The sequence below is a fragment of the Moschus berezovskii genome, chromosome 6 (assembly GCF_049115385.1).
Source record: "Moschus berezovskii isolate FMDL1 chromosome 6, NW_MosBer_1.0, whole genome shotgun sequence".
Taxonomy (NCBI): domain Eukaryota; kingdom Metazoa; phylum Chordata; class Mammalia; order Artiodactyla; family Moschidae; genus Moschus; species Moschus berezovskii.
This window is the reverse complement of record NC_142465.1, coordinates 13,990,037-14,016,863: the sequence shown is the minus strand read 5'-3', so window position 1 is coordinate 14,016,863 and position 26,827 is coordinate 13,990,037. Positions and strand designations below refer to the sequence as shown.

At 36.2% G+C, this 26,827-nt stretch overlaps 1 protein-coding gene, 1 long non-coding RNA gene and 1 other non-coding gene across 5 annotated transcripts in view; 2 read left to right on the top strand and 1 right to left on the bottom strand.

The window, feature by feature from the left end:
* Positions 1-26,827, bottom strand: part of PTPRQ (protein tyrosine phosphatase receptor type Q) — a 258,466-nt gene that overhangs the window by 10,515 nt on the left and 221,124 nt on the right. The window contains exons 36-42 of one of the 2 annotated variants that reach the window (XM_088836825.1): positions 22,998-23,024; positions 22,260-22,341; positions 19,066-19,156; positions 14,036-14,112; positions 6,394-6,528; positions 5,862-5,987; positions 4,881-5,029 (exon numbers count right to left, since the gene is read on the bottom strand). In XM_088836825.1, the coding sequence (XP_088692951.1) occupies positions 4,881-5,029; positions 5,862-5,987; positions 6,394-6,528; positions 14,036-14,112; positions 19,066-19,156; positions 22,260-22,341; positions 22,998-23,024 (687 nt within the window). The remainder of the gene's footprint in view (positions 1-4,880; positions 5,030-5,861; positions 5,988-6,393; positions 6,529-14,035; positions 14,113-19,065; positions 19,157-22,259; positions 22,342-22,997; positions 23,025-26,827) is intronic. The other variant, XM_088836826.1, reaches the window with a different exon arrangement.
* LOC129536714 (uncharacterized) overlaps positions 1-26,827 on the top strand; it is an 89,594-nt gene that overhangs the window by 34,815 nt on the left and 27,952 nt on the right. The gene's annotated exons all lie outside the window — the stretch shown is intronic.
* Positions 12,089-12,193, top strand: LOC129537303 (U6 spliceosomal RNA). Its single transcript, XR_008681972.2, has one exon. It is a non-coding gene; the product is annotated as a U6 spliceosomal RNA (small nuclear RNA).

Here is a 26,827-nt window from a genome sequence, read left to right as displayed (position 1 = left end):
GGTGAAGGATAAAAATTAAGGAGACAACAGGTGATAGGGTAGGACAGGGTCATCAGAGAAAGATTCTCCGACAATGAAACTTGAATAGGGTTAGAAGTGCACCTTGTTGGTACACGGGAGAGGAGCATTACGGCCAGAAGGTGAGGGAAGAGAACAGATCCGAGTGGGAGGGTGTTCTGCATGTTCAGAGAAAGCCAGGAGACCAGGGTGGGGCAAGTGTGCAGAGAGGCGATGGGGGACACGGATCAGAGTATTTGTTACTGGGTTGGATGTAGAATGTGAGAGGAAGCGGGGAGTTGAGGATGAGTCTAGGGTTTCTGGGCCAGGCAGAATGGACGGCTGTTGACCAAGATGGGATGAGAAGGAGTGAGTTTGGAGATGGGCCCAAGCATTCTGTTTTGGACACATTTTCAGAATATTGTGGTCATTTATTAATAGGTTGTCATGTTGAACTGGAAGCTAAATGTATAGGTCAAAAGCTAAGGTGAGAAGTTGGGGTTGGAGATAATCATTTGGGAGAAAGTTTTAAAATGATATTTAAAGATTATTAATATAAGCATTCTTTTTATCTAAGTCTACTCTTTTTGAGTCTAGAAGAGAGAAGGTACTTTACTTTTCTAGTGAATTTTTAAATCCACGATTATAATCCAGTGCCAGTGTATGTGTAAAATAGGGAGACATTACAGGCAGCTTACTATCCACTTTAATCATCAGTAATGCCAGTTTAAAATCAATCACTGACTTTAAAAGCAAAATGTTACTGTATTTATACTATATACCAGTCTGTTAAAATTTTTATGTGTATGGACAGTATATGGAATTGGGAGGGTAAGAATGAGGCTTTTACTTTTAATTTTATTTGTTTTAAATTTGTGAAAAGATATCTCGTATGTATTACAATAGATATCTCATAATGTTGTATGTATTACTCTTACAATTTAAAAAATCTAAAATATTCCTGGAAAAGAAAATGTAGACTCATATAAATTATGTGTTGAGTTTCTTCATCTAAATAAAAGTTTAAAAACTGGATGGATTAATATTTTCCTAAATGTTAACTATATTAATTATAGTATATCCCCATTAGAATATTTATTCATAAATTGATTTTGGAGTTACTATAAAATAATTACTTTATTAATGTGGTTAAAAATCATTACTTAAATGTTTATTGCAGCAAAAGATACGTGACAAAATTTACGATTTTAACTGTATTTAAATGCACAGTTCTTAGTGGCATTAAGTACATTCAGTCTTATGTAACCATCACCAATATCTGTTTCTAGACTATTCTCATAATCCCAAACAGAGTCTCTATACCCACTAAACAGTAATTCTCAATTTCTCTAAGTCCCTGGAAACCACATTTCCACTTTCTGTCTCTATGAATTTACCTCTTTTTTAGGTACCTCATGTAAGTAGAATCATAAAACAGTATTACCTATCACCCACTTTTTCTCTCATTTACAAATTACAACTGTTGAAGAGACTCATGCTGAGATTAATTTAGATGTAACATGCTAGAAAGCATAAATTATATCAGTATGTCCAGAACTCTGAATTCTAAACAATTGTGAGCTTTATTTATTTTTGAGGGGGAGTATTGGTGTTTCATCAAAGAGTCCGAAATGCAGTACTCAGATGCAGTCTCAAAAATGACAGAATGATCTCTGTTCGTTTCTAAGGCAAACCATTCAATATTACAGTAATCCAAGTCTATACCCCAACCAGTAATGCTGAAGAAGCCGAAGTTGAACGGTTCTATGAAAACCTTTAAGACTTTTTAGAACTAACACCCAAAAAAGATGTCCTTTTCATTATAGGGGACTGGAATGCAAAAGTAGGAAGTCAAGAAACACCTGGAGTAACAGGCAAATTTGGCCTTGGAGCACGGAACGAAGCAGGGCAAAGGCTAATAGAGTTTTGCCAAGGGAACGCGCTGGTCATAGCAAACACCCTCTTCCAACAACATAAGAGACGCTTTACACATGGACATCACCAGATGGTCAACACCGAAATCAGATTGATTATATTCTTTGCAGCCAAAGATGGAGAAACTCTATACGGTCAGCAAAAATAAGACCAGGAGCTGACTGTGGCTCAGATCATGAACTCCGTACTGCCAAATTCAGACTTAAATTGAAGAAAGTAGGGCAAATCACTAGACCATTCAGATATGACCTAAATCAAATCCCTTATGATTATACAGTGGAAGTAAAAATTAGAATTAAGGGACTAGATCTGATAGATAGAGTGCCTGATGAACTCTGGCCGGAGGTTCGTGACGTTGTACAGGAGACAGGGACCAAGACCATCCCCATGGAAAAGAAATGCAGAAAAGCAGAATGGCTGTCTGAGGAGGCCTTACAAATAGCTGTGAAAAGAAGAGAAGCGAAAAGCAAAGGAGAAAAGGAAAGATATACGCATCTGAATGCAGAGTTCCAAAGAATAGCAAGGAGAGATAAGAAAGCCTTTCTCAGTAATCAATGCAAAGAAATAGAAGAAAACAACAGAATAGGAAAAACAAGAGATCTTTTCAAGAAAATTAGAGATATCATGGGAACATTTCATGCAAAGATAGGCTCAATAAAGGACAGAAATGGTATGGACCAAACAGAAGGAGAATATATTAAGAAGAGGTGGCAAGAATACACAGAAGAACTGCACAAAAAAGATATTCACGACGAAAATGATCACAATGGTGTGATCACTCACGTGGAACCAGACATCTTGGAATGTGAAGTCAAGTGGGCCTTAGAGAGCATCACCACGAAAAAAGCTAGTGGAGTTGATGGAATTCCAGCTGAGTTATTTCAAATTCTGAAAGATGATGCTGTGAAAGTGCTGCACTCAGTATGCCAGCAAATTTGGAAAACTCAGCAGTGGCCACAGGACTGGAAAAGGTCAGTTTTCATTCCAATCCCAAAGAAAGGCAATGCCAAAGAATGCTCAACCTACCACACAATTGCACTCATCTCACACACTAGTAAAGTCATGCTCAAAATTCTCCAAGCCAGGCTTCAGCAATATGTGAACCGTGAACTTCCAGATGTTCAAGCAGGTTTTAGAAAAGGCAGAGGCACCAGAGATCAAATTGCCAACATGCACTGGATCATGGAGAAAGCAAGAGAGTTCCAGAAAAACATCTATTTCTGCTTCATTTACTATGCCAAAGCCTTTGACTGTGTCGATCACAATAAACTGTGGAACATTCTGAAAGAGATGGGAATACCAGACCACCTGACCTGCCTCTTGAGAAACCTGTATGCAGGTCAGGAAGCAACAGTTAGAACTGGATATGGAACAACAGACTGGTTCCAAATAGGAAAAGGAGTACGTCAAGGTTGTATATTGTCACCCTGATTATTTAACTTATATGCAGAGTACATCATGAGGAATGCTGGGCTGGAAGAAGCACCAGCTGGAATCAAGATTGCCGGGAGAAATATCAATAACCTCAGATATGCAGATGACACCACCCTTATGGCAGAAAGTGAAGAGGAACTCAAAAGCCTTTTGATGAAAGTGAAAGAGGAGAGTGAAAAGGTTGGCTTGAAGCTCAATATTCAGAAAATGAAGATCATGGCATCTGGTCCCATCACTTCATGGGAAATAGATGGGGAAACAGTGGAAACAGTGTCAGACTTCATTTTTTTGGTCTCCAAAATCACTGCAGATGCTGATTGCAGCCAGGAAATTAAAAGACGCTTACTCCTTGGAAGGAAAGTTATGACCAACCTAGATAGCATATTAAAAAGCAGAGACATTACTTTGCCAACCAAGGTCCGCCTAGTCAAGGCTGTGGTTTTTCCCGTGGTCATGTATGGATGTGAGAGTTGGACTGTGAAGAAGGCTGATCGCCGAAGAATTGATGCTTTTGAACTGTGGTGCTGGAGAAGACTCTTGAGAGTCCCTTGGACTGCAAGGAGATCCAACTAGTCCATTCTAAAGGAGATCAATCCTGGGTATTCATTGGAAGGACTGATTCTAAAGCTGTAACTCCAATACTTTGGCCACCTCATGTGACGAGTTGACTCACTGGAAAAGAGTCTGATGCTGGGAGGAATTGGGGGTGGGAGGAGACGGGGATGACAGAGAATGAGATGGCTGGATGGCATCACCGACTCGATAGACATGAATTTGAGTGAACTCCGGGAGTTGGTGATGGACAGGGAGGCCTGGCGTTCTATGATTCATGTTGTCGCAAAGAGTCGGACACGACTGAGCAACTGAACTGAACTGACTGGTGTTTCAGTGGTATAAAATACCAGTGAAAATAAAAGTGAAAACCTTAATTTATTCTATCATGTTCAAAAGAGCTAGGTCAAAGAAAGATATTGAATAGTTTGCAAAAATTTGGAATCATGCTTGGGTTGGTCACTTAATTTAATCTTTAAAGTTCATTTTCTTTATTCTTTGTAACTCAAATCTCAGAAGTTGTTTTTACAAAAAAGTTTAAGTTATTATAGTAGACTAATCTCAATTGAAATAATGAAGGATCAAAAGTTTATTCATAAAACTAAAAAAATTCTCCACTCCCAGACTCATTCACATCAGTAGTGGGCTACAATTTTTAATATATTTTAAGGATTTTGAGTGGTATAATCCAGTAAAGATTTCATAAAAATTCTTGTACCAGGAGATATATTTTGTCTTCCTTTTAGACACAGTCATTATTCATTTGATCTCTGCCATCTAACCTTTTATAAAACTACATCTTGATTTATTGTAACCAGTAAAATATCTGAAAACTAAAAGCTGGATTGAATCTACATTAATATTCTACTAGAATGGAATTAGTGTCATGATAACGTAAAGGTCATGTTGGGTTTAAATCCCGTTTCGAGTATTTCATAAAAGGTTCTGGAAACCTTCCTTACCTGCAGTGAACAATCATGGGTGTAGTATCATGTGCCCTGCTTGCTCGAACCAGCTTCACAAAGTGAACTAGGGGGGCGCTGTTCTCAGGAACCCCGTGCTCAGGCCAAGCAGTAAAGTTGCACTGTCGAATGGTCATGCAATCCCCATGCTAGACAGAATGGCATATTAAAGAAACATGATAAAGTTATTTAAGTATCAAGTGAAGTCTGAATGTAGCTGGCTCCCCAGGTTTTCAAGGTGATTTTTTTAAATGATAGTTTACAAAACAAAGAAACTGGCTTGATTTCCTGTAAGAGACGTCTTCTGCTATTGCTACACTACAGAAAATTACCTTTCAGTATGAATGCAAACAATGAGCATCATTGTTGCAAATCTTGCAAACAGATGATTATGTAGGGTATTTATATTCAATATAGTGTAACATTTTATAACACCAGAATAGTAGATTTTGAACAGTTTTGACCTAAGAACTTAACACACTCACAAATTATTCAAAACACTGGTATTGGGTATCTGATAATGTCAGAAAGTATAAAGATCCTTATATCATTTTCTATGTGTATAGGTATTTACATAATAAAGGTGGAATCTCTGTTATTGATTCTGTATTCATTCTGGATTAAATAGAAAATCCAATGATTAAGATATAGATAGAGACACATGATTTCAGAAATTCCTGTTTTAAATAAAATTTAACAGTTTCTTCATAAAATAAGATCTAGTTGTTTCCTCCTGTTTCCTTCCTTGTTTATCTAAGAATTGGGTATTAACTAGTTAATATAAACTTTAAGTAATTTGGAATTAAACATAATGATATAGATATTGAAGGCCAATGTCAATTCAAAACTTCTATTTGAAGATGATAGAAATGTATTACTGAATATACAGAAATATGTCTAGAAATTAATTTTACTTTAGACATTTAAACATTCATATTTTTCATCATGTTTGACTTCCCATCCTCCTTTTTTTATTTTTACCCTTTCAATTTTCAGATCTCTGATGGTCCAGTCTATTTGAACATCCTCCATTAGTTTTGTAATCACTATATCTCCAAAGACAGTAACTGGTTTGTTGTCCTCTGGCCAATACTGATGACATCTGATCTGTAGTCAAGAGAAAATTCACCAGTTGTAAGAACCAATATATATATATATATATATAGTTCAAAGTTATTGCTGCTAAGGTACAACTGCCTTATACATGCACAAGTCATTGATATGTCAGAGTATTAGCTAAAATTGTCACACATGTGCTAAGTCACTTCAGGCGTGTCTGACTCTCTGCAGCACTGTGGACTAAGGGATTCTCCAAGCAAGAATACTGGAGTGGGTTGCCATGCCCTCCTCCAGGGAATCTTCCTGATCCAGGGATTGGACTCTCATTTCCTGCATCTCCTGCTTTAGGAGGCATGTTCTTTACCACTAGCGCTGCCTGGGAAGCCCAACGTCACACATAAATTAACACAAATGTAAAATAAAGGTTTTGTGAAAAGTTTTCCAGATAACTTACCCGCCCTTTTTCAAAACACTGTGTTAACATTACTAATGTTTTTGCTCTGGTTTCCCACACCATTCTCCAGAAGTCCCCAACTGTTCCTGGTAATGGACCTTGAGTAGCAATAAATTCATTTGGACATAAGTAGCCCTAGAATGATATAATTACAACATTGCATCAATATTTACATATATATATATAATATTTTTTAGTTTTTGAAACATGAAAAACATACTAGTTATAAGATAACCTAATGTTCTAAAATACTTCATATTATTGAATGCTGAAATATACTCAAAATTTCCAACATTAATTTTAACCTCATACTGTAATATACAACTTGCTGTTCTTAAAGTTTATTTCTAACTGAATAAAAGAGTGAAAGTGAAGTTGCTCAGTCATGTCTGACTCTTTGCGACCCCATGGACTGTAGCATACCAGGTTCCTCTGTCCATGGGATTTTCCAGGCAAGAGTTGCCATTTCCTTCTCCAAAGGATCTTCCTAACCCAGGGATCTAACCTGGGTCTTTCACATTGCAATCAGACACTTTACCGTCTGAGCCACCAATTAACAGTAAGGCTGAATAATAATGTTTTATGGCAGACAATATGTTAAACATCTTTCAATTAATCTATTTCTTATAAAAACCTTCTGAGTTAGTACTGTTATTATCCTCATTTTACAGATGAAGATGGAAGCTAAGAAATGTGAATTTGCTCAAGGTCTCACAGTAAGATAGTCTGGATCCAGAGCCAGCTGTCTTACCCACTCCACTAGCTATTGTTATAAATTTATATATTCCTGTGAGAAATTATCTACATAAATGATGGTATTAGTAATTATTCTCCAGAGCTTAAAACCAAGAGTAATGTGGAGATAATAAGATTCATTTAACTATTGTAGGACCTGAGATTTGTCTCAACCCTGTTATGACAACTCGTACATTTATCAAGTCGTTCTAAAACTCGGTCTATTCACCTGGAATGTAAGCATGCCACGTGAGTAGCATCTGTGGATTTTATTTAAAGTTTATGTATAAATTTTTAAAAAGATGGAATTATATCTATTTCACACATCAAAATATTTTGAGGAATGAGGTTTAAGGGTGAATTTTATTTTTAAATTGAATTCTCAGTAGCCAGAGAATATAGTATTATACAGAATAGTATACATTTTAAAGTTCAAGTGGTCCGAAAATCTAATCCAACCAGTTTATTTTACTTTCAAGAATGATGAGCCACTTTAGGTGATTTTTCCCAAATCACAGTGCTAGTCAATGACAGTTTCTCGAACAAAACCTTCAGTCTGCTAAAAACAAACAAACAAAAACTATGTGCTAAAGCATTTGTTTCCAGTCTCAGTTGAAATACTTGAGTATGTAATTATTTACATTGTAAGGGTTTTTTTTTTTTTTAGTTTAAATACTATACAATCAATGTAGAATGTTAGGAAAATTCAGAAATATATATTAAAAAATGTGGACTTCATCTGTAATCTCACTATCCAGAATGAAGCACCATTAATATTTTAATTTCTTTACAGCTTTTAAAACGCACATTCCTCCATTCAAATAATATTTATGAGTGCTTACTGTGTGCCAGGCACTACTCTAGGAACTGAGGATTCATCATTGACTAAAATTCCTACCCTGATTTATCTTATATTCTAGTTAAGGGAAATAGACATTAAATCTGTTAACAGGTCTATTAAATTAGCGATTTACATAGCGTTTTTAAAGTGATAAATGCTATGAGAGGGAATTTGAGAAATCAGGGTGTTCAGAAAGGGCTCACTGGTGAAATCTGAGGAAAGACTTGAAGCATAAACAGGTAAAAGCCCTTCAAGATTTGGAGAAAAAGTGCTCCAGGTAGAAAGTCAAGTGTAACAGCATTAAGAGAGATGTGTCTGGAATCTTGTAGGAACTGCGAGTGGGGACAGTAGCAGAAGGTGACGTTGAAGAGAACAAGAAAGGGAAGGCAGCAGTGCTTTAGGCCCTGGCGCAGGCAATTTTAAGAGTTTGGTTTTTACTCTGGATGATACAGAAAGCCATTGAAAGATTCTGAACATATACAGAGTGTGTTTAACGGCTCCACTCCAGTTTCTATTCAACAAACTGATAGCAGTATAAAAAGGGAAAGGAGGGAGAGTAGTTGGAATATTGCAACAATCCAACCAAGGATGCAGTTTGGGTGATAGGAATGGGCATTGTGATAAGTAATAAAATCTGGTGTATTTTGAAGACAGAACCAAGAGAATTTGCTTAGGGATTAGATACTGGGTATAAGAAAGATAGGAGTCAGTAACGATTCCAAATAAAGATGGGGAAAAAAATTCAGTATGAGCATACTTTAAAAAATTTGTTTAACTGAAATATAGTTGATTTACAACGTTGTGTTTCTGATGTAAAGCAAAGTCATTCAGTTATACATAAATAATATATATACTTTTTCATATTCTTTCTGTTACAGTTTATTGCAGTTTATGGAAAATCGTTCCCTGTGCCATGCAGTAGAGTTTGTTGTTTATTTATATAGTACATTGTATCTGCTAATCTCAAAGCCCTAATTTATCCCTCCCCACCCACTTTCCCCTTCAATTCTGTTCAGTTGCCAGTCGTGTCCTACTCTTTGCGACCCCATGAACCACAGCACGCCAGGCCTCCCTGTCCATCACCAACTCCCGGAGTTCACTCAAACTCATCGAGTCGGTGATGCCATCCAGCCATCTCATTCTCTGTCGTCCCCTTCTCCTCCCTCCCCCAATCTCTCCCAGCATCAGAGTCTTTTCCAGTGAGTCAACTCGTCGCATGAGGTGGCCAAAGTATTGGAGCTTCAGCTTTAGCATCAGTCCTTCCAATGAACACCCAGGATTGATCTCCTTTAGGATGGACTGGTCTCCTTGCAGTCCAAGGGACTCTCAAGAGTCTTCTCCAACACCACAGTTCAAAAGCATCAATTCTTTGATGTCCAAAAATTTGTTTTCTATGTCTGTGGGTCTATTTCCATTTTGTAAATAAGTTCATTTGTATCATATTTTAGATTACATGTATAAGTAATATCACATGGTATTTCTGTTTCTGACAAATTTTACTTAGTGTGACAATCTCTAGATCCATCCATGTTGCTAAAAATATAATTATTTCATTCTTTTTTGTGGCCAATATTCTGTGTGTACTTATATTTACACACATATACCATATATGTGATATATAAATACACACTCATCACATCTCCTTTTCCCATTCCTCGATCAGTGGACAGTGAACATGGGTGCATTTATCCTTTCAAATTCAAGTCTTCTCCAGCTACATGCTCTGGATCATATGGTAATTCAAATTTTAATGTCTTAAGGAGGCTCCATACTGTTTTCCATACTGGCTGTACTAATTTACATTCCCACCAACAGTGTAGATAGGTAGGTTCCTTTTCCCCCACACCTAGCATAAGCAGACTTAAAAGGAAAATCAAGAATTCACAATGGAAATATTAAACTTGAATTGCCATTTGGATATTCAAGTGGGAATGTCATCACTGCAACTGGGTATATGAGTTTGGAGTTCAGAAAGAAGTCCAAACTAGAGACATAATTTTAAAGTAGTCAGCAAACAGATCTTATTTAAAATCGCAAGAATGGTTGAGATCATCAAGGAAATGGGTTTGAAAAGAAGCAGCAAATTCAAGGAATGGGCTCTAGATCATTTCAGTGTTTGGTAGTCAAGGAGATAAGAGAGAACCAAAGAGACCGAATTGAAAGAGTCAAAGCCGTAGTTGGAAAGTCAAGAGAAGGTTGTCCTAAAAGCCGAGTGAAGAAAGTGTCTTAAGGGTGAGGACAATTAAGTGTAATTTATGAATTTATAAAATATTTCTCCTAGTCATTTGCGTTTCCCTGTTTCAGGGATCCAACGTCCTTTGGTACTATCAATCGTCTATCAGCGTAGACCAAATCTGATGTTTCTGATATGATTATGGCTCATATGCATCGTAACTTTTAATCTTCAGTCTAACTATGGTAAAAGCTATCCTCAAATTGAAGTAATTTCATGCATCTTAGGTTGACAGGGGAGACAATTTGGGTTAGCAGGTTGGAGTCTTCCTCTTTTCCCATTACATAATGTTCTTGTTTGCTCTCTTGAAAACATTTCTAAACTCACTTGTACAACTATTGGCTATTTACAAGGTTGCAGTATTTATTTTCCTCTCTCCCACAGTCCATCCTTAATCAAAAATTTCCAGCTTCTCGTTGAGTCCTAGCTTTAGGAGTATAATTCCCAAGAACAGCCAAGGCCCGAGAGGTAAACATATAGTAATCTAATTACAGATCCTGGCCTGGTGTTTCCTAGTCTCAAAGCACATACTTCAGACCACCTACCGGTATTCCCTTTTCCCTTCTTCAGATTTCATTTTCCCCCCATCTACACACTACTTATTTTGCTTTCTTCTCCTGCTCTGTAGTTCTTCTCCCTTTTCCTCTAGCATCCAGAGAAATAGGAATCTAGAGTCCATTTGTAGATGGCCTCTATCTTTGGCTCCTGGATCAAGTGTTCATGAACTTTCACATGGAGGTGCCGTGGAAGAAAACTGGGGAGTGGGGAGAAACTGCGCTGTCCTTCACTCTGAGAAGTCTTTACTGTTTGTGAAGTGAAGACTGCCGAAACTTGGGGATGGAAAAGTGAGAGGCCACTACAGTATTATGAGTTTATTTCCATCTTCTCCTGACATCCCAGACAAAGGAGATTGCCCTGAAAGTAAAAGCAATAACTATACTGCCCGCTTTAATACTGAAACTTGCCTTACTGTAAAGTGCTTTCCATCTGCACCTGCTTACTCTGCAGCTCAGTAAAGATGATGCACACCATTACATATGGGTCATGGTGACTTTGTTGTAAGGTTTATTATGTTACAACATCACTTGACCACAGAAGAATGTGTATATTCTGTATATATTCAGATTTAGTTTATTGTTCATTCTGCATTTTCTTCTTCTTACGATTGTCTCCCAACAACTGATAACATTTAGAGGTAACACTGGGAGTTCATTAATATTCCTTTGTTTATGTAATCTGTGTGGTTCAGTATACCCCCTAAAACTGTCTGGTTGCCTTCCTAATCATGTTCATATCCTATACTGTCATCCAATGGCTAGTTGAACCTTTTAGACTATGAGGTATTCATTTGTGTCTACTTAAATGGTAGATAAGAGTCAATATATAATTGTCATTTTGGAGTAATTGACTCTGTGGACATGAGTTTGAGTGAACTCCGGGAGTTGGTGATGGACAGGGAGGCCTGGCGTGCTGTGATTCATGGGGTCGCGGAGAGTCGGACACGACTGAGCCACTGAACTGAACTGAACTGAACTAACCAAAGTAAAATTTAGAATGAATGAATTCTTTTCCCTCTTAACAGAGGCTTGTGGGGAGTGGGGCACAGGACAGGTTATGTTTGATGCTGGGGAAAGGATGGAGCAGTACATAAGCAGAGCCCCAGTGGGACCAAATGAAATGGCAGGCCTAGGCGAGAAAATGATGAATAAGAAAAAATTTTTTCAAAATGGGAGTATGGGCAGTAAAGGAAAGCTTCAGATATCTGTAGAATCATAACGGGAATCACGGTTAACCTTGCTGCCTATTAGAATTGAAGTCAGTGGTGAAGATTTAAGGGCACACATCTTGTTTTTAAGAAACTGTACATGCTTTCTTCGGTAGCACATATACTATAAGCAAGCACATACACTAAACTTGGAAAGATATGGAGAAGATCAGCATGGGCGCTGCACAAGAATGACAGGCAGATTCATGACGTGTTCTGTACTTATATTTGATCAAATCATGTATACAGTTCTTTCTAGAAGAGGTGGCTTATTAACAGGGAATAAGATTGCTGTATTACAGTTGTAAGAATAGCGTTAGGTATTTTAGGTTTTCTTTTTCATAATATCAAAGATTCAGCCATCAGTGGGGTATTTTAGAATCCCACGGACATCAGGATGGAGGATCAGTCATCAGTTTTTTTTTTTCTTTTAACAATAAAACATCTTCAAAGTTTTTGCCTCAGTGTCTTGCCCAGGCCTGCCATTTCATTTGGTGCCAGTGGGGCTCTGCTTATGTGTTGCTCCATCTTTTCCTTTCCCATCTAGAGAAGAATTCATTTTCTTAATTCAAACTAGTTAAATATTACGGGTGAAACAAGTCACTGACTTGCCTATTACCTTTAGAAAATTTGTTTTGTTAAAATACTGTACTTATTATTAATCTGAATTTGCACTGACTATGTTTCAGTGTATTTATACATGGTGAACTCAGTTTCTGAAATTAAGCTGTTGATTTGCAATTTTCTAAAAACAGACCACAACTGTATATTTGAGTAGTTCAGAGATAGAATCATCTGCCTTAGGGAGGAAGTAGGTGAGTCAGTGCCAAGAGAGGCTAATCTCTAATTATCAGTAATTTTTCAGAAAGATTTTCTAAGTGACTGGATTAAATAACCACAGGAGCAATTCCTCCTCTGAGATTTCATGGTTGTGTCAACCCAAGTGGAGGTCTTGGGTACATATAAGGTTTCCCTCACTTTCACTTTTCACTTTCACGCATTGGAGAAAGAAATGGCAGCCCACTCCAGTGTTCTTGCCTGGAGAATCCCAGGGACGGCGGGGCCTGGTGGGCTGCTGTCTATGGGGTCACACAGAGTCGGACACGACTGAAGCGACTTAGCAGCAGCAGCAGCAAGATAGTGGTGCGGAGAAGGCAATGGCAAGCTACTCCAGCACTCTTGCCTGGAAAATCCCATGGATGGAGGAGCCCGGTAGGCTGCAGTCCATGGGGTCGCTAAGGGTCGGACATGACTGAGCGACTTCACTTTCACTTTTCACTTTCACACATTGGAGAAGGAAATGGCAACCCACTCCAGTGTTCTTGCCTGGAGAATCCCAGGGACGGGGGAGCCTGGTGGGCTTCCGTCTATGGGGTCACACAGAGTCGGACACGACTGAAGTGACTTAGCAGCAGCAGCAGCAGCAAGATAGTGGTGAGCATTGAGTGACAAGAGTCATGGAGAAAGAGCTCCTTGGAACACTCTGGTTATATTCCATTTTCGATCCTATGTGGCAAGCATTTATTATCTGTGATGTGCAGCACAGTATATTAAGCCTATCACAGTTTACCCTACATTGGTTCACTTAAGATATGTTTATTGAGGGGCTGCAAAAGGGTACACATTCTCTAAGTAGCGGAGGGTGGAAAGAACATGGCATCATAGTCCCCTTGAAGGACTGAAAATCTCGAAGGGAAGAGGAGCACAATGGGTTTTTATATTATATGGACATGATTAATCCATTTGACTAATTTTCTTTGAAAAACTGGTTGACCTCATTGTATACAGAGGATCTTCTGACAAACACCAGAAACAGTGGAAAGTCCAGGGGATATGTAGTTTGAAGTTGTACATCTGCTGCTTATTAGCGAAATGGTTGTTGGGTAAATTGCAGTCTCTGTGTGGAGCTTCCATTTCCCCATGTGTGAAACAGTGTACACCTAATGCTGTAAGGAATGGGTACATTAAATCTGTGGAGGTTGTAATGAACTTCTTGTTTTCAGTAGTTGGAAGAGTAGCATTGCAGTGTTTATGTTCTGTAAGAGATGCATGTAAAACAGCAACTTACAGAAACGTAGCTGGCGTTAATGTAGTCTGATCCTGGAGTGCTAGCGTCGGCGATGAGCTTGACTCTGTTATTGTTGTCTAGAAGGGAAGATAAGATAGTAATACTCATTTACTGTGAAATTACCATTACTTTTTCCCATAAAATACAAAGAAGTTTCTGATATAACATTTGAAAATTACAGATGGCTGTAACATTTTAAAGTAGAAGTTAGTTCCCTCTTATTCCATATTTCCACAACCTAAAGACAGTGACTGTTAATATACTCTTATATTTATTTCCAGGATTTTCTATACATAGTCATATAAAATTAACCACAAATGGGGTGCTAGTCCCTCAGTTCTTCAAAAAAATTGTATTTAGCCACATCTTTCCATATTAGTGCAAATAACTGTCTATTGGGTTGGCCATAAAGTTTGCTCAAAGTTTTCCATAACATGTTATGGAAAAGCCTGAACAAATACCTTTACCGACCTAATACTTCATTACTTTAATAAGGCCGTATAGTATTTCATTGTATGAACATAACATACTTATTTAGCTCTTCAGGATGATTGAAAATCATATCATTTTGTTATTGTAAAATGCTGAATAAATAACTGAAATTTTGCATATATGTTGGAGTCTACTTGTAGAATACATTACCAGCAGTAAAATTCCCAAAATATATGGTGCTTCTCAAATTTTGAAAGATTGATGAATTGTTCTCAAATTATATTAGTTCACTCTGAACAAAAGTGTTTGAACAGTGTGAAAAATTGTTTCTTCTCACTTTCACTGCCATGCGATACTATTAAACATTTTAATTTATGACCTTTTGAGAGACACAAATTGATTTCTCTTAGTATTTATTTTGATTGCCTTAACTATGAGTGAAAGTGAGCTTCTTTGCTTGTGTCTTGGCCATTTTAAATATCTTTTCTATAACTGCCTTTTCATATTATACTATTTTTTATTTTTAAAAATATTTTATACTAAAAGTGTTACATATGTTGAAATTCTTTTGGTTTGTCATTTGTCTTAGACTCACTCAATTTATCTGTTAGCTATCTTGCCATACATAAAATTTATATAGTAATCAAATTCTCATTTTTCGCTGTGGCTTTCTGTGTGATACATACAAAAGGCTTTGTCACACCAATATTTTTATCTTCACAGAATTATTCATAGTGTGTTCCAGAGCTTTAATAGATTTTATTGCTTTTGTTTTAAATATTTTGATTTTTGATTCATTTGGCTTCTATTTGGGGACAGAATGCGGGAAAATATATGTTTTATTGTTTGTTGCCATGTAGAACAATAAATAGTGCATCCTTTCTCCTTTATTCAAAATACCACTTTATCATACACTAGTTTTCTCTGTGTTTTGGTCTATTTCTGGAGCTCTTTCTTTAATTTAGATGCCTATTCTTTCTTTCACACTAAACTTTGAATTACGGTTATTTAGACTGTTTTACAGTCTAGCAAAATTAGATAACCCTTTTCCCATTATTTTGCTTCAAAGAAAAGTATCAAAAATTATTTTTCCCTGAGAATTTTTGCCAAATTGGTATTACAGTTGAAATGTCCAGTGCTGATTTTCACTAGACAAGGAAATGATACAAAGTTATCTATTTCTAAATTCTTTTGAAGTTTTAAAACAAATCTTCCAGGGAAGGCACTGGGTAGTGGAGCAAAAATGGGTAAGTGGTTTGAGTGGGAATTCCAGATGCTGTACCTATCTGCCATTTATGGCCTTGGGTGAATTGTTTTACTTCTCTGTTTCTTTGTTACCTCAGCTAAAACATAGTTATAATATTTATTTTGTAGAATCCTCCGAGGAAGTTTACAAAACTTATAGCTCTGTATGGAACACAGAACACATTCTCAAGTTCTTAAAATTAAGCACATGTTATATGTTAAATGACTTTGCTGTTATCATTAAGTATAATGACTGAACCAATGTGTTTGAATCTAAAGAGGGGGGATCATTCAAGCAGATTACGTGAACCATTTCTGTCCCAAAGATTTTGAATTTGGTATGATGTGCCAATTTTAATGGCGTTGTGGCCAGTCATGCAACTAAGAAAGGGAAGCCATCAGGTTTCTATTCACTCAATATCTGAGTCCACTATCCGAGTCAACTGAACTGACTCAACAGCAAGCTAAACTTTTCTTTGTGGTGTTGGAACCCTTCTCAAGGTCACAGTGTCCTGTCAAACAGAGATTTGGAAATCTCTTCTGCACACATTTGCTGCTAATTCTAGTATTTAAAGCCCTGTAAGCTAATATGTTCTAAAATGCACTGTGATATTTGAAATCCTTCTTTCTACATTACTCAGGGGAAACAGTGAATCTCACTTAGCTGGCTCAAGCTAAAATTCAGACTCTACTAAAATGAATTCTTTCTCTATGGGAGAAAAAAACCATTTCTTCAGCTTTCTGGCTTCTCTGCAAACACAGTGGGAGAATATATTAGTTTAAATATTGCATTTTGTGTGTGTGTGTGCCTTGGTGGGAGGGAGCTGGGAGCATATGTGTCTGTTTGCCCGTATGAGAGGATGTGAGTTTACAGCTTGTCTTCAGACCCAGGTTAGGGAAGTGGCTTTGTTATCTCCCGACCATAGACCCTAAGGGCCTATAACTAAATTTTAGTTACCCAGAAACTTAGAGGCTTTTAAAAATAAGCAATTTACTGATTACTAACCATCGTCAGAACCAATATTGATTGAGAGCTTCCTGTGTGTTCTATATTGGGCAAAGTGATTTACATGAGTATTTTATCTAATCCTTGAAGTTATGTGGTCGACATTACTAAATAATATCCAGTAACTAAAGTAGTTGTTAGGTAACAGAAATGCAACCCAGGAAGTTTGATTAGAGCCCACGTTTTTCGTCATTTTACCATACAGCAGGTAGTATGTACTATCTGAATTAATAAATTCTTAATAAAATTATTGAAAAGTATAAAATTATGCCTAATAAAACTATTTCTTAATAGAACTTCCAGTTCTTTAAGAGGACAGTTAAGAAAAAACTTTACCCCCAAAACCTATTAAAGGATATTGGATGTGGATGTAGAATATTATTTGAAAAATTACTAAGCTTTCTGTACTGAAATCAAGAAAAAACAGAAAAAATTTGATATTATCCACTTGGCTCTAGCATAGGTGGAAAAAAATGTATGCAGTGCTTATGATATTCCCAAACATCCTTGATTTACAGTTATTTATTGTCTTAGCCATCACTAGTTATTTTTGTCTTAGCCTCAGCTATTGGGATTGTCTTACTCCTCAGTTCTCCTTATTTTGAGGATGTTTCTTTAGTTATGTTCTCCTTATGCTGTAAGTGCTAGCAAGCTACCACTGTATGACTTTAATGGCCATTATGTGAATCAGAAAATAATGTACTGAAGTCTTAATAAAAGATCAAAATGTAACATACAAAAAATCTCACATATCAAATTTTTATATATTTGAAGTCAGATATGCTTCAATCTTTGGAAATAAGCTAGATATGTTTTATTTACTTATATATAATGGTATACAGTGATACACATTACTTCAGCTGCATACACTATTATAAATAAATATTAAATATTCCATAGTAACTGTCCTTCAATCAGACTATAGTATTTATTTTCACAGAATATTATTAAGCATGAAGCAGAGAATCTGAAGGAAATTTAGATATGGATGAATATCAAAACCTGAGTCTCTCCATATCTCTTAAACTTAGGCTGTATCCCACCCAGGTTAACTCTCTGAAAGGGAAAACAGAAGGACTTATTAAGAAAGGTCATGCCAGAGGAATTTAGAGATGTAATACTAACATTCCTATTTCCTACAAAGATGCCTTATTTGTCAACTTACTCCTAAAGTCATTTACCTATGATTTGTCTTGTTCCGGGAAGGATTTTAGGTGATTAAAGCTATTTGTATTTTCATCCTTTTCTAATTCTTGGGAATTAACAGATTCCATTAGGTTACTGACTTCTAGATCATGTTTCCCTAAATTTGTTTACTTCATGCCTCAGTTATCCTCTAGTTCTAGAATAACACAATATGGTCCTTTTTTGTGGGGGGAGCTATCCATATCCTTATGATTTTACCTTCTGTGATTACATATTTCTCAAAGCCTGTGTTTTTCTAGACAGAAGAGTTCAATTGTTATATGTATGGAATTATCCCCAATACAGTTTTGAACAGGCATAGAACACAGAAAAATATATATACACTAACTCCAAAATTAGAAATATTTTTAAACTCTAGACTTTGAAACAATATTGACATTTCAGAACTTAACATATCACTTTTTAATTTCATAATATAAAAATGTATTGAGTCAGAATATACTTAGTATGATGATATGTTGAAAAATATAGCAAACAGCCATCATTTAAAGAGGAATGCTATGTTTTTTCTTTCACAATACTGCTAATTCTTACATCAATAATATGGTTTGTTTTTTCCACGTCAGTATACACATTCATTTTAATGACATTTAAGGACATAATAACAGTGTAGCATGTACTATGGTTTCTTACTGATTGAAAAATGTTGACTGGTAAAAGCACAAGCTTGCCTCCTTTGTAAAAAACCAACCCTGGTAATCACACATTTACTCTGATCTTCAACAAGTATCTTGCAATGAACTTTTTTATATTCCTTTACAAAGCACTGCCATGCTCTTAAGGAAAGTAATGTGCACAGTTACACATGAACTTTCTCTTTTCATTTGAGAACTAGGTCTATCGGAAGATATTAGAGAGGTTTGTTCCTGGGGTTAAATTACAAAGCTCAGAAAGTACTAGGGCTACAGTTTCTTACACCTGCATGAATAAACCTTGTGTGAACAAGCTGGAACCCATGTACATTAACTTTAATCAATATTAACAAAGCCAAAGAGATACAATTTCTAAGTTGCGGCTAATAAAATGCATTATTCGAATTCAATTAATATGTAATACATATTTAAGAAGAATGCTAAAGTGCATTTTGCGCTCATTTGAAAAGCTTTCAGTATCTAAAACCAGAAACAGTATGTACACATACATGGTTTTATGTTTGGAAAGCGGTTTTTTGCTCTGTTCCAAGGCAGATCAGCATCAGTTGAAGAAAGATCCTGAAGAAATTTTGGTAATTCCTGTGGATTGAAGTCATTGCAAAGTTTAGATTTATTTCAGAGGTCAACACAGAGTTTCACTTAGTAAAAGACTATTCTAAGTCCTTTTATTTTTAAAACGAAAACACTTCTCATCACGGCAGAAGCAAGGTCAAGTGAACAGTTTTGAACTTAGATGAGCTTACACTGAAAATACCTTGCATAGAACTGGTCCTTTGTGCCCTTGCTTTCTCTGGTATGGTTTCTCTGTCCTCTGTGAAGCTCTGAGGGCAGCAACCATGCTAGCGACTCCCTTCATACTTTACTGATGGTTGAATCAAATATTCCCTGTGTATTATTTAATATTTCAACATCTACTTAGTAGGGGAAGGCAGTTGGTGATTTATTTTTTGTTTTTCTCCTTGGGCAGTGTGATTTCATGCCTATTAATTGGTACAACATTGGTCAGTTTGAGAAGATGCCAAAGGTCAATTCCTGTTCTCAGTGGGCATTGTTAAATCAATAGCAGAATGCAAAAGTGTGATTAAGAAATATCAGACACTGAGGGAGTGTCAGGGAGCTCTGTTATTGATATTTTGGTGGAAAATCATGATATCCATTGATCATTTAAAAAACTGTGCAAGAAAATAGGTTCATTATTTTATCAAGCTGATGATTTACATTTATGAAATTTAGTTTCCCATATTAGAAATGTCTCAATTTGCCAGATTCCTTTAAAAGTGCTAAAACTGTGGGGTTTGCAGTTTTTCAGCATTATTAAAACTTATTTCTTTTAGTTGGATAATTTTCCCTTCTCCCTTATTTTTCCTCTGAGAATTCTGAACAGTCTTTTGCATGTATGTATGTGTTAGAGAAGAGGGACAAGGTTAAGCATCTGAATTCTGGTGTTCTGGCACCAAAGCCTTTGAAAAAATTTTTAATCAAATGAGGAATCCTAGAAACAGCTTCCTTGTGTCAGGTTTTGGGAGTATATATCAGCATATTTATATGAGACAAATAGAGGGGAAAAGAAAGGTGAATTGGAATCACCTTCTAGTCTATGTTTACAGAAGTTTCCATTTATAGATTGAAATGACTCTGGCCTTGATAATCAATATTCAGTTACCAGGTCAATTGTTTGGTTAGTAATATTACACTCAATGGCCTTCTTATCAGGGCACATGGGGCTTCAACCAACCCTCCTAAATACTTAGCTCTTTCTCCTACTGTTTTTGCTTGTTAGTGGATCACAGCTGAGTGAGACTGTTTTCCATCCTTATGCTTTCGCATTCCCTCTTTCTCTCTAGAATACCTTTCCCCTTTCTCTACTCACTGGACTTTTGCTCTGTCCTGAAGTTCATCTGGTCGGTCACTTTTTTGTAAAAGTCTTTTCTGATTGCTCTCCAGACAGAATCGAGGCTCACTTCTTTCTGTGTACCTCTATCAGACAGACACTGTGTATTTGTGATTTCTTAGACATGTCTGCAGTTCTTATCATAAATAGGAACTTCTTTATGGTAGAAATCATCATTATAATAAATACTTATTGTGCCAGCCACTGTTCTTAGTATTACACATCATTCAATCAGTTTAGTATTTACAACTCAGTAAGAGTCGGTCACGACTGAGCGACTGAACTGAACTGGACTGAACTGAAGATAGATACAGATGGAGGACACTGAAGAACAGAGAGTTTAAGTAATTTGCCCAAGGTCATTTAGCAATAAAACGCTGAATTGACATATATCAGTGCCTACTGCAAGTAAGAGCTTACTGATATTTAAGGTATAAGTGAATATGACCTGAGTTCCAAGGTTTATCAAGTATATGCATCCAAGATGCATTTGTTTATTAAAACAGTTTTGCTTTAAAAATTAACACAGCAGCAGGATTAAAAGCAATTTAAAAAAAGCCACATCCTTACATATTTATATTTATTTAGTTAGTATATACACACAACATATATATATATAAAACCCAAGTACTTAAAACCATGATCTCCAAAATAGTTAAACCAGAAACCTTCTCAGTATATGTGAAAATGTTATTGCTAATAAAACTTTTCAGATACTGAGTCATGTATAATGGAACTATATTCGCTACATTCTAATGAAACTACCCTTTGGTTCCTGAAAAGTTGAAAGCTCTTGCTGTATAAACGCTAAGAAGAGTTTTATGGTACCACTGATTTTGTTAAGTCCAGATCACTATTTAAGAAGCATAACCAAAAAGCTGTAGGAAATACCATTAATCTTCTCACATTTTTGTTATTACGCCCTGAGAGACTGAAATATTACAATCCTGAATTATCCAAGCCAATTGTTTGAGTCTTTGTTCACACACTAAAATGTTCATTAAAAAAACAGAAATATTTGGTAACATTTAGAAATCTGTTTTTATTTTTCTCATACAAAATAAGTCAGGAAAGGGGCTCACAAATTTTAAGATATAAGATCTAAGACATGCCTTAAGTTTTTAATGTAATTTCAATTTTGTATATGTAAACTGCTAAAAGCAATAAAATTAATCTTCTAACTTTCAGATAGTCTTAAAGTGATAAGTTCTCAACTTCATATATTCTCTTTAATGGGATAGAGCACTATTCCATGATAATTTAAAAATAAGCCTGTAAAGTACAGGTGTTATTGATCTATTTTTGTACAGTTCTAAAAAACATTGTTTTTTATAATTTCTGGAAACATCAAATTGTGTTCACAGGTTCATCTATACCACTAACATAAACTAAGCGGGCAAATATGAAATGAAATTATTTAGTTTCTAAACGTTATTGAAATGTATGGTGCCGCCCAAACCTTGCACACACACAAAAACCAGAGCATCTAGCATTCTAGGGTTGCTTCTACTTGTGGGTGATGAGCAGAGAACAAACGGAGCCAGGTTGCCCTAGGTGGAGGAAGTCTGAGGAGCAGCACCTTTTCCTGACACAGTAGGTGAATAATTCTGTTCAGGTTGCACCAGAGGCTGCTCAGTGTAATGTTACTATCCAAACAGTCAACCTGGTAATTGGGTATTGATTATCACGGCCAGAGTCCTTCATGGCCTTGCAAGCTTAAACGGGACATGAAATGTGACACATGAAACGACTGGAGGTCTGGCAATGTTGTGACAACTGCTAGTAACATACCGAAAATTCTTCTTGAAACTTTAGGTTGTTGTTTGTGCAAAGCTCTTCAACATGTTGCAGGAAGGATTTCTTGCTTATCGGCCTCCAAGCAAAGAAAGGTATAACATGGAGTTATGTTAGGTTCAGTTCTTTTCCTTTAGTCTGGACACTGCCTTTATAGTTGACCAGTTAAGAAGACACAGGACATTTCAAAACTGCACAGCCCCTTAAAGTCACTCTGTCATATTTACAAAATTAGTTTTCCCCCTTTGAGTTCACTTTCTCTGTATTTCATGGTACAGAAATCCTTCAAATTTTAAGTGACTTTAAATGAATGATTGCACATTTTAATGAAGAAAGTTTTTCAAGTAAATGTAAGGGCATAAAGTTATCATTGAATCCTAATGCATATAATACCTCTTTGTCATACAGAGAACATTTTATACATTACAAGGTTTTAGAAGATATAAAATATTGCAGTGACCTCATTCTCATAATGACATGGTTTCTAAACCCTAAGGAGTTTAGATATCCCTGTATTACTTCCCAAGCTAAAATACAGACATGCAGGCTTCACCCCAGAGAGAGAGAAAGCATTTCTCCAGTTACCATGCAATTAGTCATGCTTTTATGATTTATATCCAGCTTGGAGGTTTTTCTACCAAACATACAAAAAAGGAACCACACATTAAGATTCATTGAATCAGGGAATCTAGAGTTGGTATTCAAAAAAGAAGAAAAGATAATTAACAAACTTACTTGATGGATTTTCTATAACTAAGTAACCTGCAACAGAGATTGTGTTAAATGCATTATGAGTTGAGGGTACAGCTCTTGAGTTCTAGATTAAAATTAGAAAAACATGGTAAACCAGCAATTATAACAAGCTATACCTTTAACTGATATGTGATCATTATTTTAAATTCTACATCATTTTTGAAATTATATTATTTGGACCCAAATATGGCCAAATAATAATTTGGCTTTTCTCTCAAGCTAAGAAGGTAATGTTTTATATTTCTAGGCATTTGGGGCATTACATCAGTACAGGTCACTTTTTAATATATTGCATAGTATTTATTGTCCTAAAAATGAAAATGTGAATGAAACTTTTTTCTTTGTCCATGAAGAATGCTGAATAAAAGAGGGTGATTGTTTGAAAAATGACATCAAATTGCCTAAATCTTGTTTCTTTGTGAGTCTTTGTGAATATATAACAATAAAAAATGACAGTCATTTCAGTTACTTTAGATATACATTTTTGTGACAGTTCATTAGTCAAGTTATTTATACTCTAAAAATTGAAATAATTTTAAACAGCTAAATAGACTGTGCAATGCCCAAATTCAGAGGTGGGCATATCTTTAATAACATATTTGTCATGCACAACAAATTAGCACTGCAAAAAAACACAAAAGGCACAAAATATGAAATAAAATGAAGAACATACACCTTTATCAAAGTTTATAATTTTAAACATCAGGGATAATTTTACCATATTTCTTAAGTGATAAATATAAGAGGATGTGGATTTTGAAGTAAAGGACACATGAAAAAATAGATGAAAAAATGTGGCTTAATAAATACTATGAAAATGGTCACAAAGGGGTTTGTTCAGTGAAGAAAACATGAGTCAGAGTATATTTTATGACAGTACAGGAAAATATAGAGGTGCTGCAGTAACTGTTATCAAGAAGAAAGATGGAATTCTTTGTTAATGCTGTAGGTGTCCCCAGGCAGAAGGAAGTATCTCTCAGCTCCACAGGGTATAACCTAGTAGAGCGACTCATAATTAGCATGGCATCACAGTGATAAATAACATTACTAGAGCAAAACTTCCCTGGTGGCTCAGATGCTAAAGCATCTGCCTACAATGTGCGAGATGCCGGTTCAGTCCCTGGGTTGGGAAGATCTCCTGGAGAAGGAAATGGCAACCCACTCTAGTCCTCTTGCCTGGAAAATCCCATGGACAGAGGAGCCTGGTAGGCTACAGTCCACGGGGTCACAAAAAGTCGGACACGACTGAGCGACTTCACTTTCACTTTCAGAGCAGTGTCTTGGTGGACGAGCTAGTGGGCTTTTCTACTGCAACACCTTCAGTTCAGTTCAGTCGCTCAGTCGTGTCTGACTCTCTGCGACCCCATGAATCACAGCACGCCAGGCCTCCCTGTCCATCACCAACTTAGAGTGAGTCTAAGGAGGCAACAGAGAAATCCTGACTAACTAGATAGATGGACTTCCCTGCTGGCTCAGATGGTAAAGAATCTGTCTACAATGCAGGAGACCTATGTTCAATCCCTGGGTGGGGAAGATCCCCTGGAGAAGGATGGATGTGGAGATGACTGAATGAGATATTGAATCAGAAAATTCCTTAATTTAGGGATAGGAAGACAAAGTGTATGAATTGGAGGTCCGACACATGCAGTGGGAACTCAGGCAACAATCAATCCCCATAGAAAATAATTACCTCTCAGCAAAGACCAGCAAGAAAAGGCAACCATGAGCTAGATCCACACCAATTCAATGGCCATGAATTTGGGCAAACTCTGGGAGATGGTGAGGAACAGGGAGGCCTGGTGTAGTGTGGTCCATGGAATGCAGAGGTGGACATTATTTGGGGACTGAAGAACACCAAAGACCCACACTACCCATGCTCTTTAAGGTACCCTAGTGTTCCGATGCCATGATACTCTTCAGAAACAGGAAAGGAATGGGCGTCAGGCTGGGCAAGTCTTAAGGACTGAGCTTAATATAGAAATGAACGATACATGAATTAACAAGATCGATGTCTCTGTTATCATGCAGAATTGGAAATTCTTGAGTTGTGTAGAGATCACTTTTATAATATCAGGGAACATTATTCAGTTTATGAATGGTGAAGTTCAAACATCACGTCTGCTTTAGTGACAAACTTGTGATTCATCTTTTTAAGGACTGTCAGATAGCCATCCTGTAGTGGGGAGATTTTCTTTTCCCAGAGGATCCAGGGTTATTTGAGGTAGTACTGGCAAATATTTTTTCTGAGCTATCTAGAACCTGAAATAGAGCTAGTTTGTAGAGCAAGAAATAGCTGAAGCACCAGATAATTATTATTCAAATCCTTGTTCTATTTTCACTAATGATCTGTTATTTTAAAATTATTAATATTTTATCTTTATAGTTAGTGTCTTTTCAGTGAAGAACTCTACAGAAGGTTGATTTTATTATTTTACATTTGAAAGATCTCTCTAGAGATACGGATTTTTTTTGTTTTTGTTTTTATTTTCTTTTATTGGCGTATAGTTGATTTACAATGTTGTGTCAGTTTTAGGTGTATAGAGATAGTGATTTTAAACTGTACCTGGCTAGCTATTAGATTTGGGTGAATATTTGTGAATTCTTACAAAATACAGTGCCCTTTCTGGCTTCAAATACCTGTTCCAACAATTACCAGCTATGTTATTTTGAGTAAGTTACCTCAACCTTAGTTCCTAATTTAGACAATAGGGCAAATATATGTAAATCAAGCTCATATATGTAAAATGCTAGGAAATTTCTACCCCTGACTTCAGAAGCAGTACATAAATGTTGTTTGTTATCATTACTATTATAATTACTAGTTCTAGTTTTATTGTGAAACTCAAGTTCCTTCTACAGATCTATTCTGCAATTGATACTGATGAATGAAATTTTGTTTCTAAACTGATAAAAAGAATGAAATTTTTTTGTTTCTAAAAGAATATCCTAAATTTTACTCAAAACTGGGAAGACTAGATTGTGCTAAATTAAGCAGGGAGATTTCCTATAATTTATTCTTCCTAATCAGAATCCCAGAATAAAGAGTGATGAAAGGTCAGTTTCCTAGTTCTCAATTCAAATTACAGATTAATCTCTATTGTATAAAGGCTGTAATAATTCTCTTTTCACATTATCATGTGAAAGCATTTCTAATTGTGCCTGCATTTTTTACATTATTCTTTATAGCTACCCCTCACATTGCCCTGTTTATACCACAGATATTTTCTATTAGTTTCTCCATTCCAGGTGTTTTACCACAGCCAGATGCTGCTGATTGCATAATAGCTACTTCAGATGTTAACTCCTCTAAGGACCTTACCATTTTCTATTACAGAGAAAATAATTTCTTCCTTCTATGAAACTAAACTTCTATGGACAAATCACCTTCCATCTTATATCATGGCTATATGAATACATGTACTGAGGTTCATGTATTACTTGAAGGCAGGGGCAGGGTTAACATTTGGCTTACCTGCAAGCCGCTCATAAACTTATTTGTAGTAGACAGTGAATAAGTCATTGTTAAATATACAGCTGTGGATAAATTTAGACTAAGATACATAGTCAGCTAAATACAAGTGCTCTGATTATTATGAGAGAATATCTGAATTAAATGAATTTTCCATAAAAATATTAATCGAGAATTCTCATGAGATGCTACTCAAAGGCTTAAACAAATATGATCAATAGATGAATCAATAAACAGTATACAAGTCTAAACAAGGCCATATCAAATCCTCTCACAACAGAAGTTAACAGGTGCTAGATACTTAGGAGGAGAAGGCAATGGCAACCCACTCCAGTACTCTTGC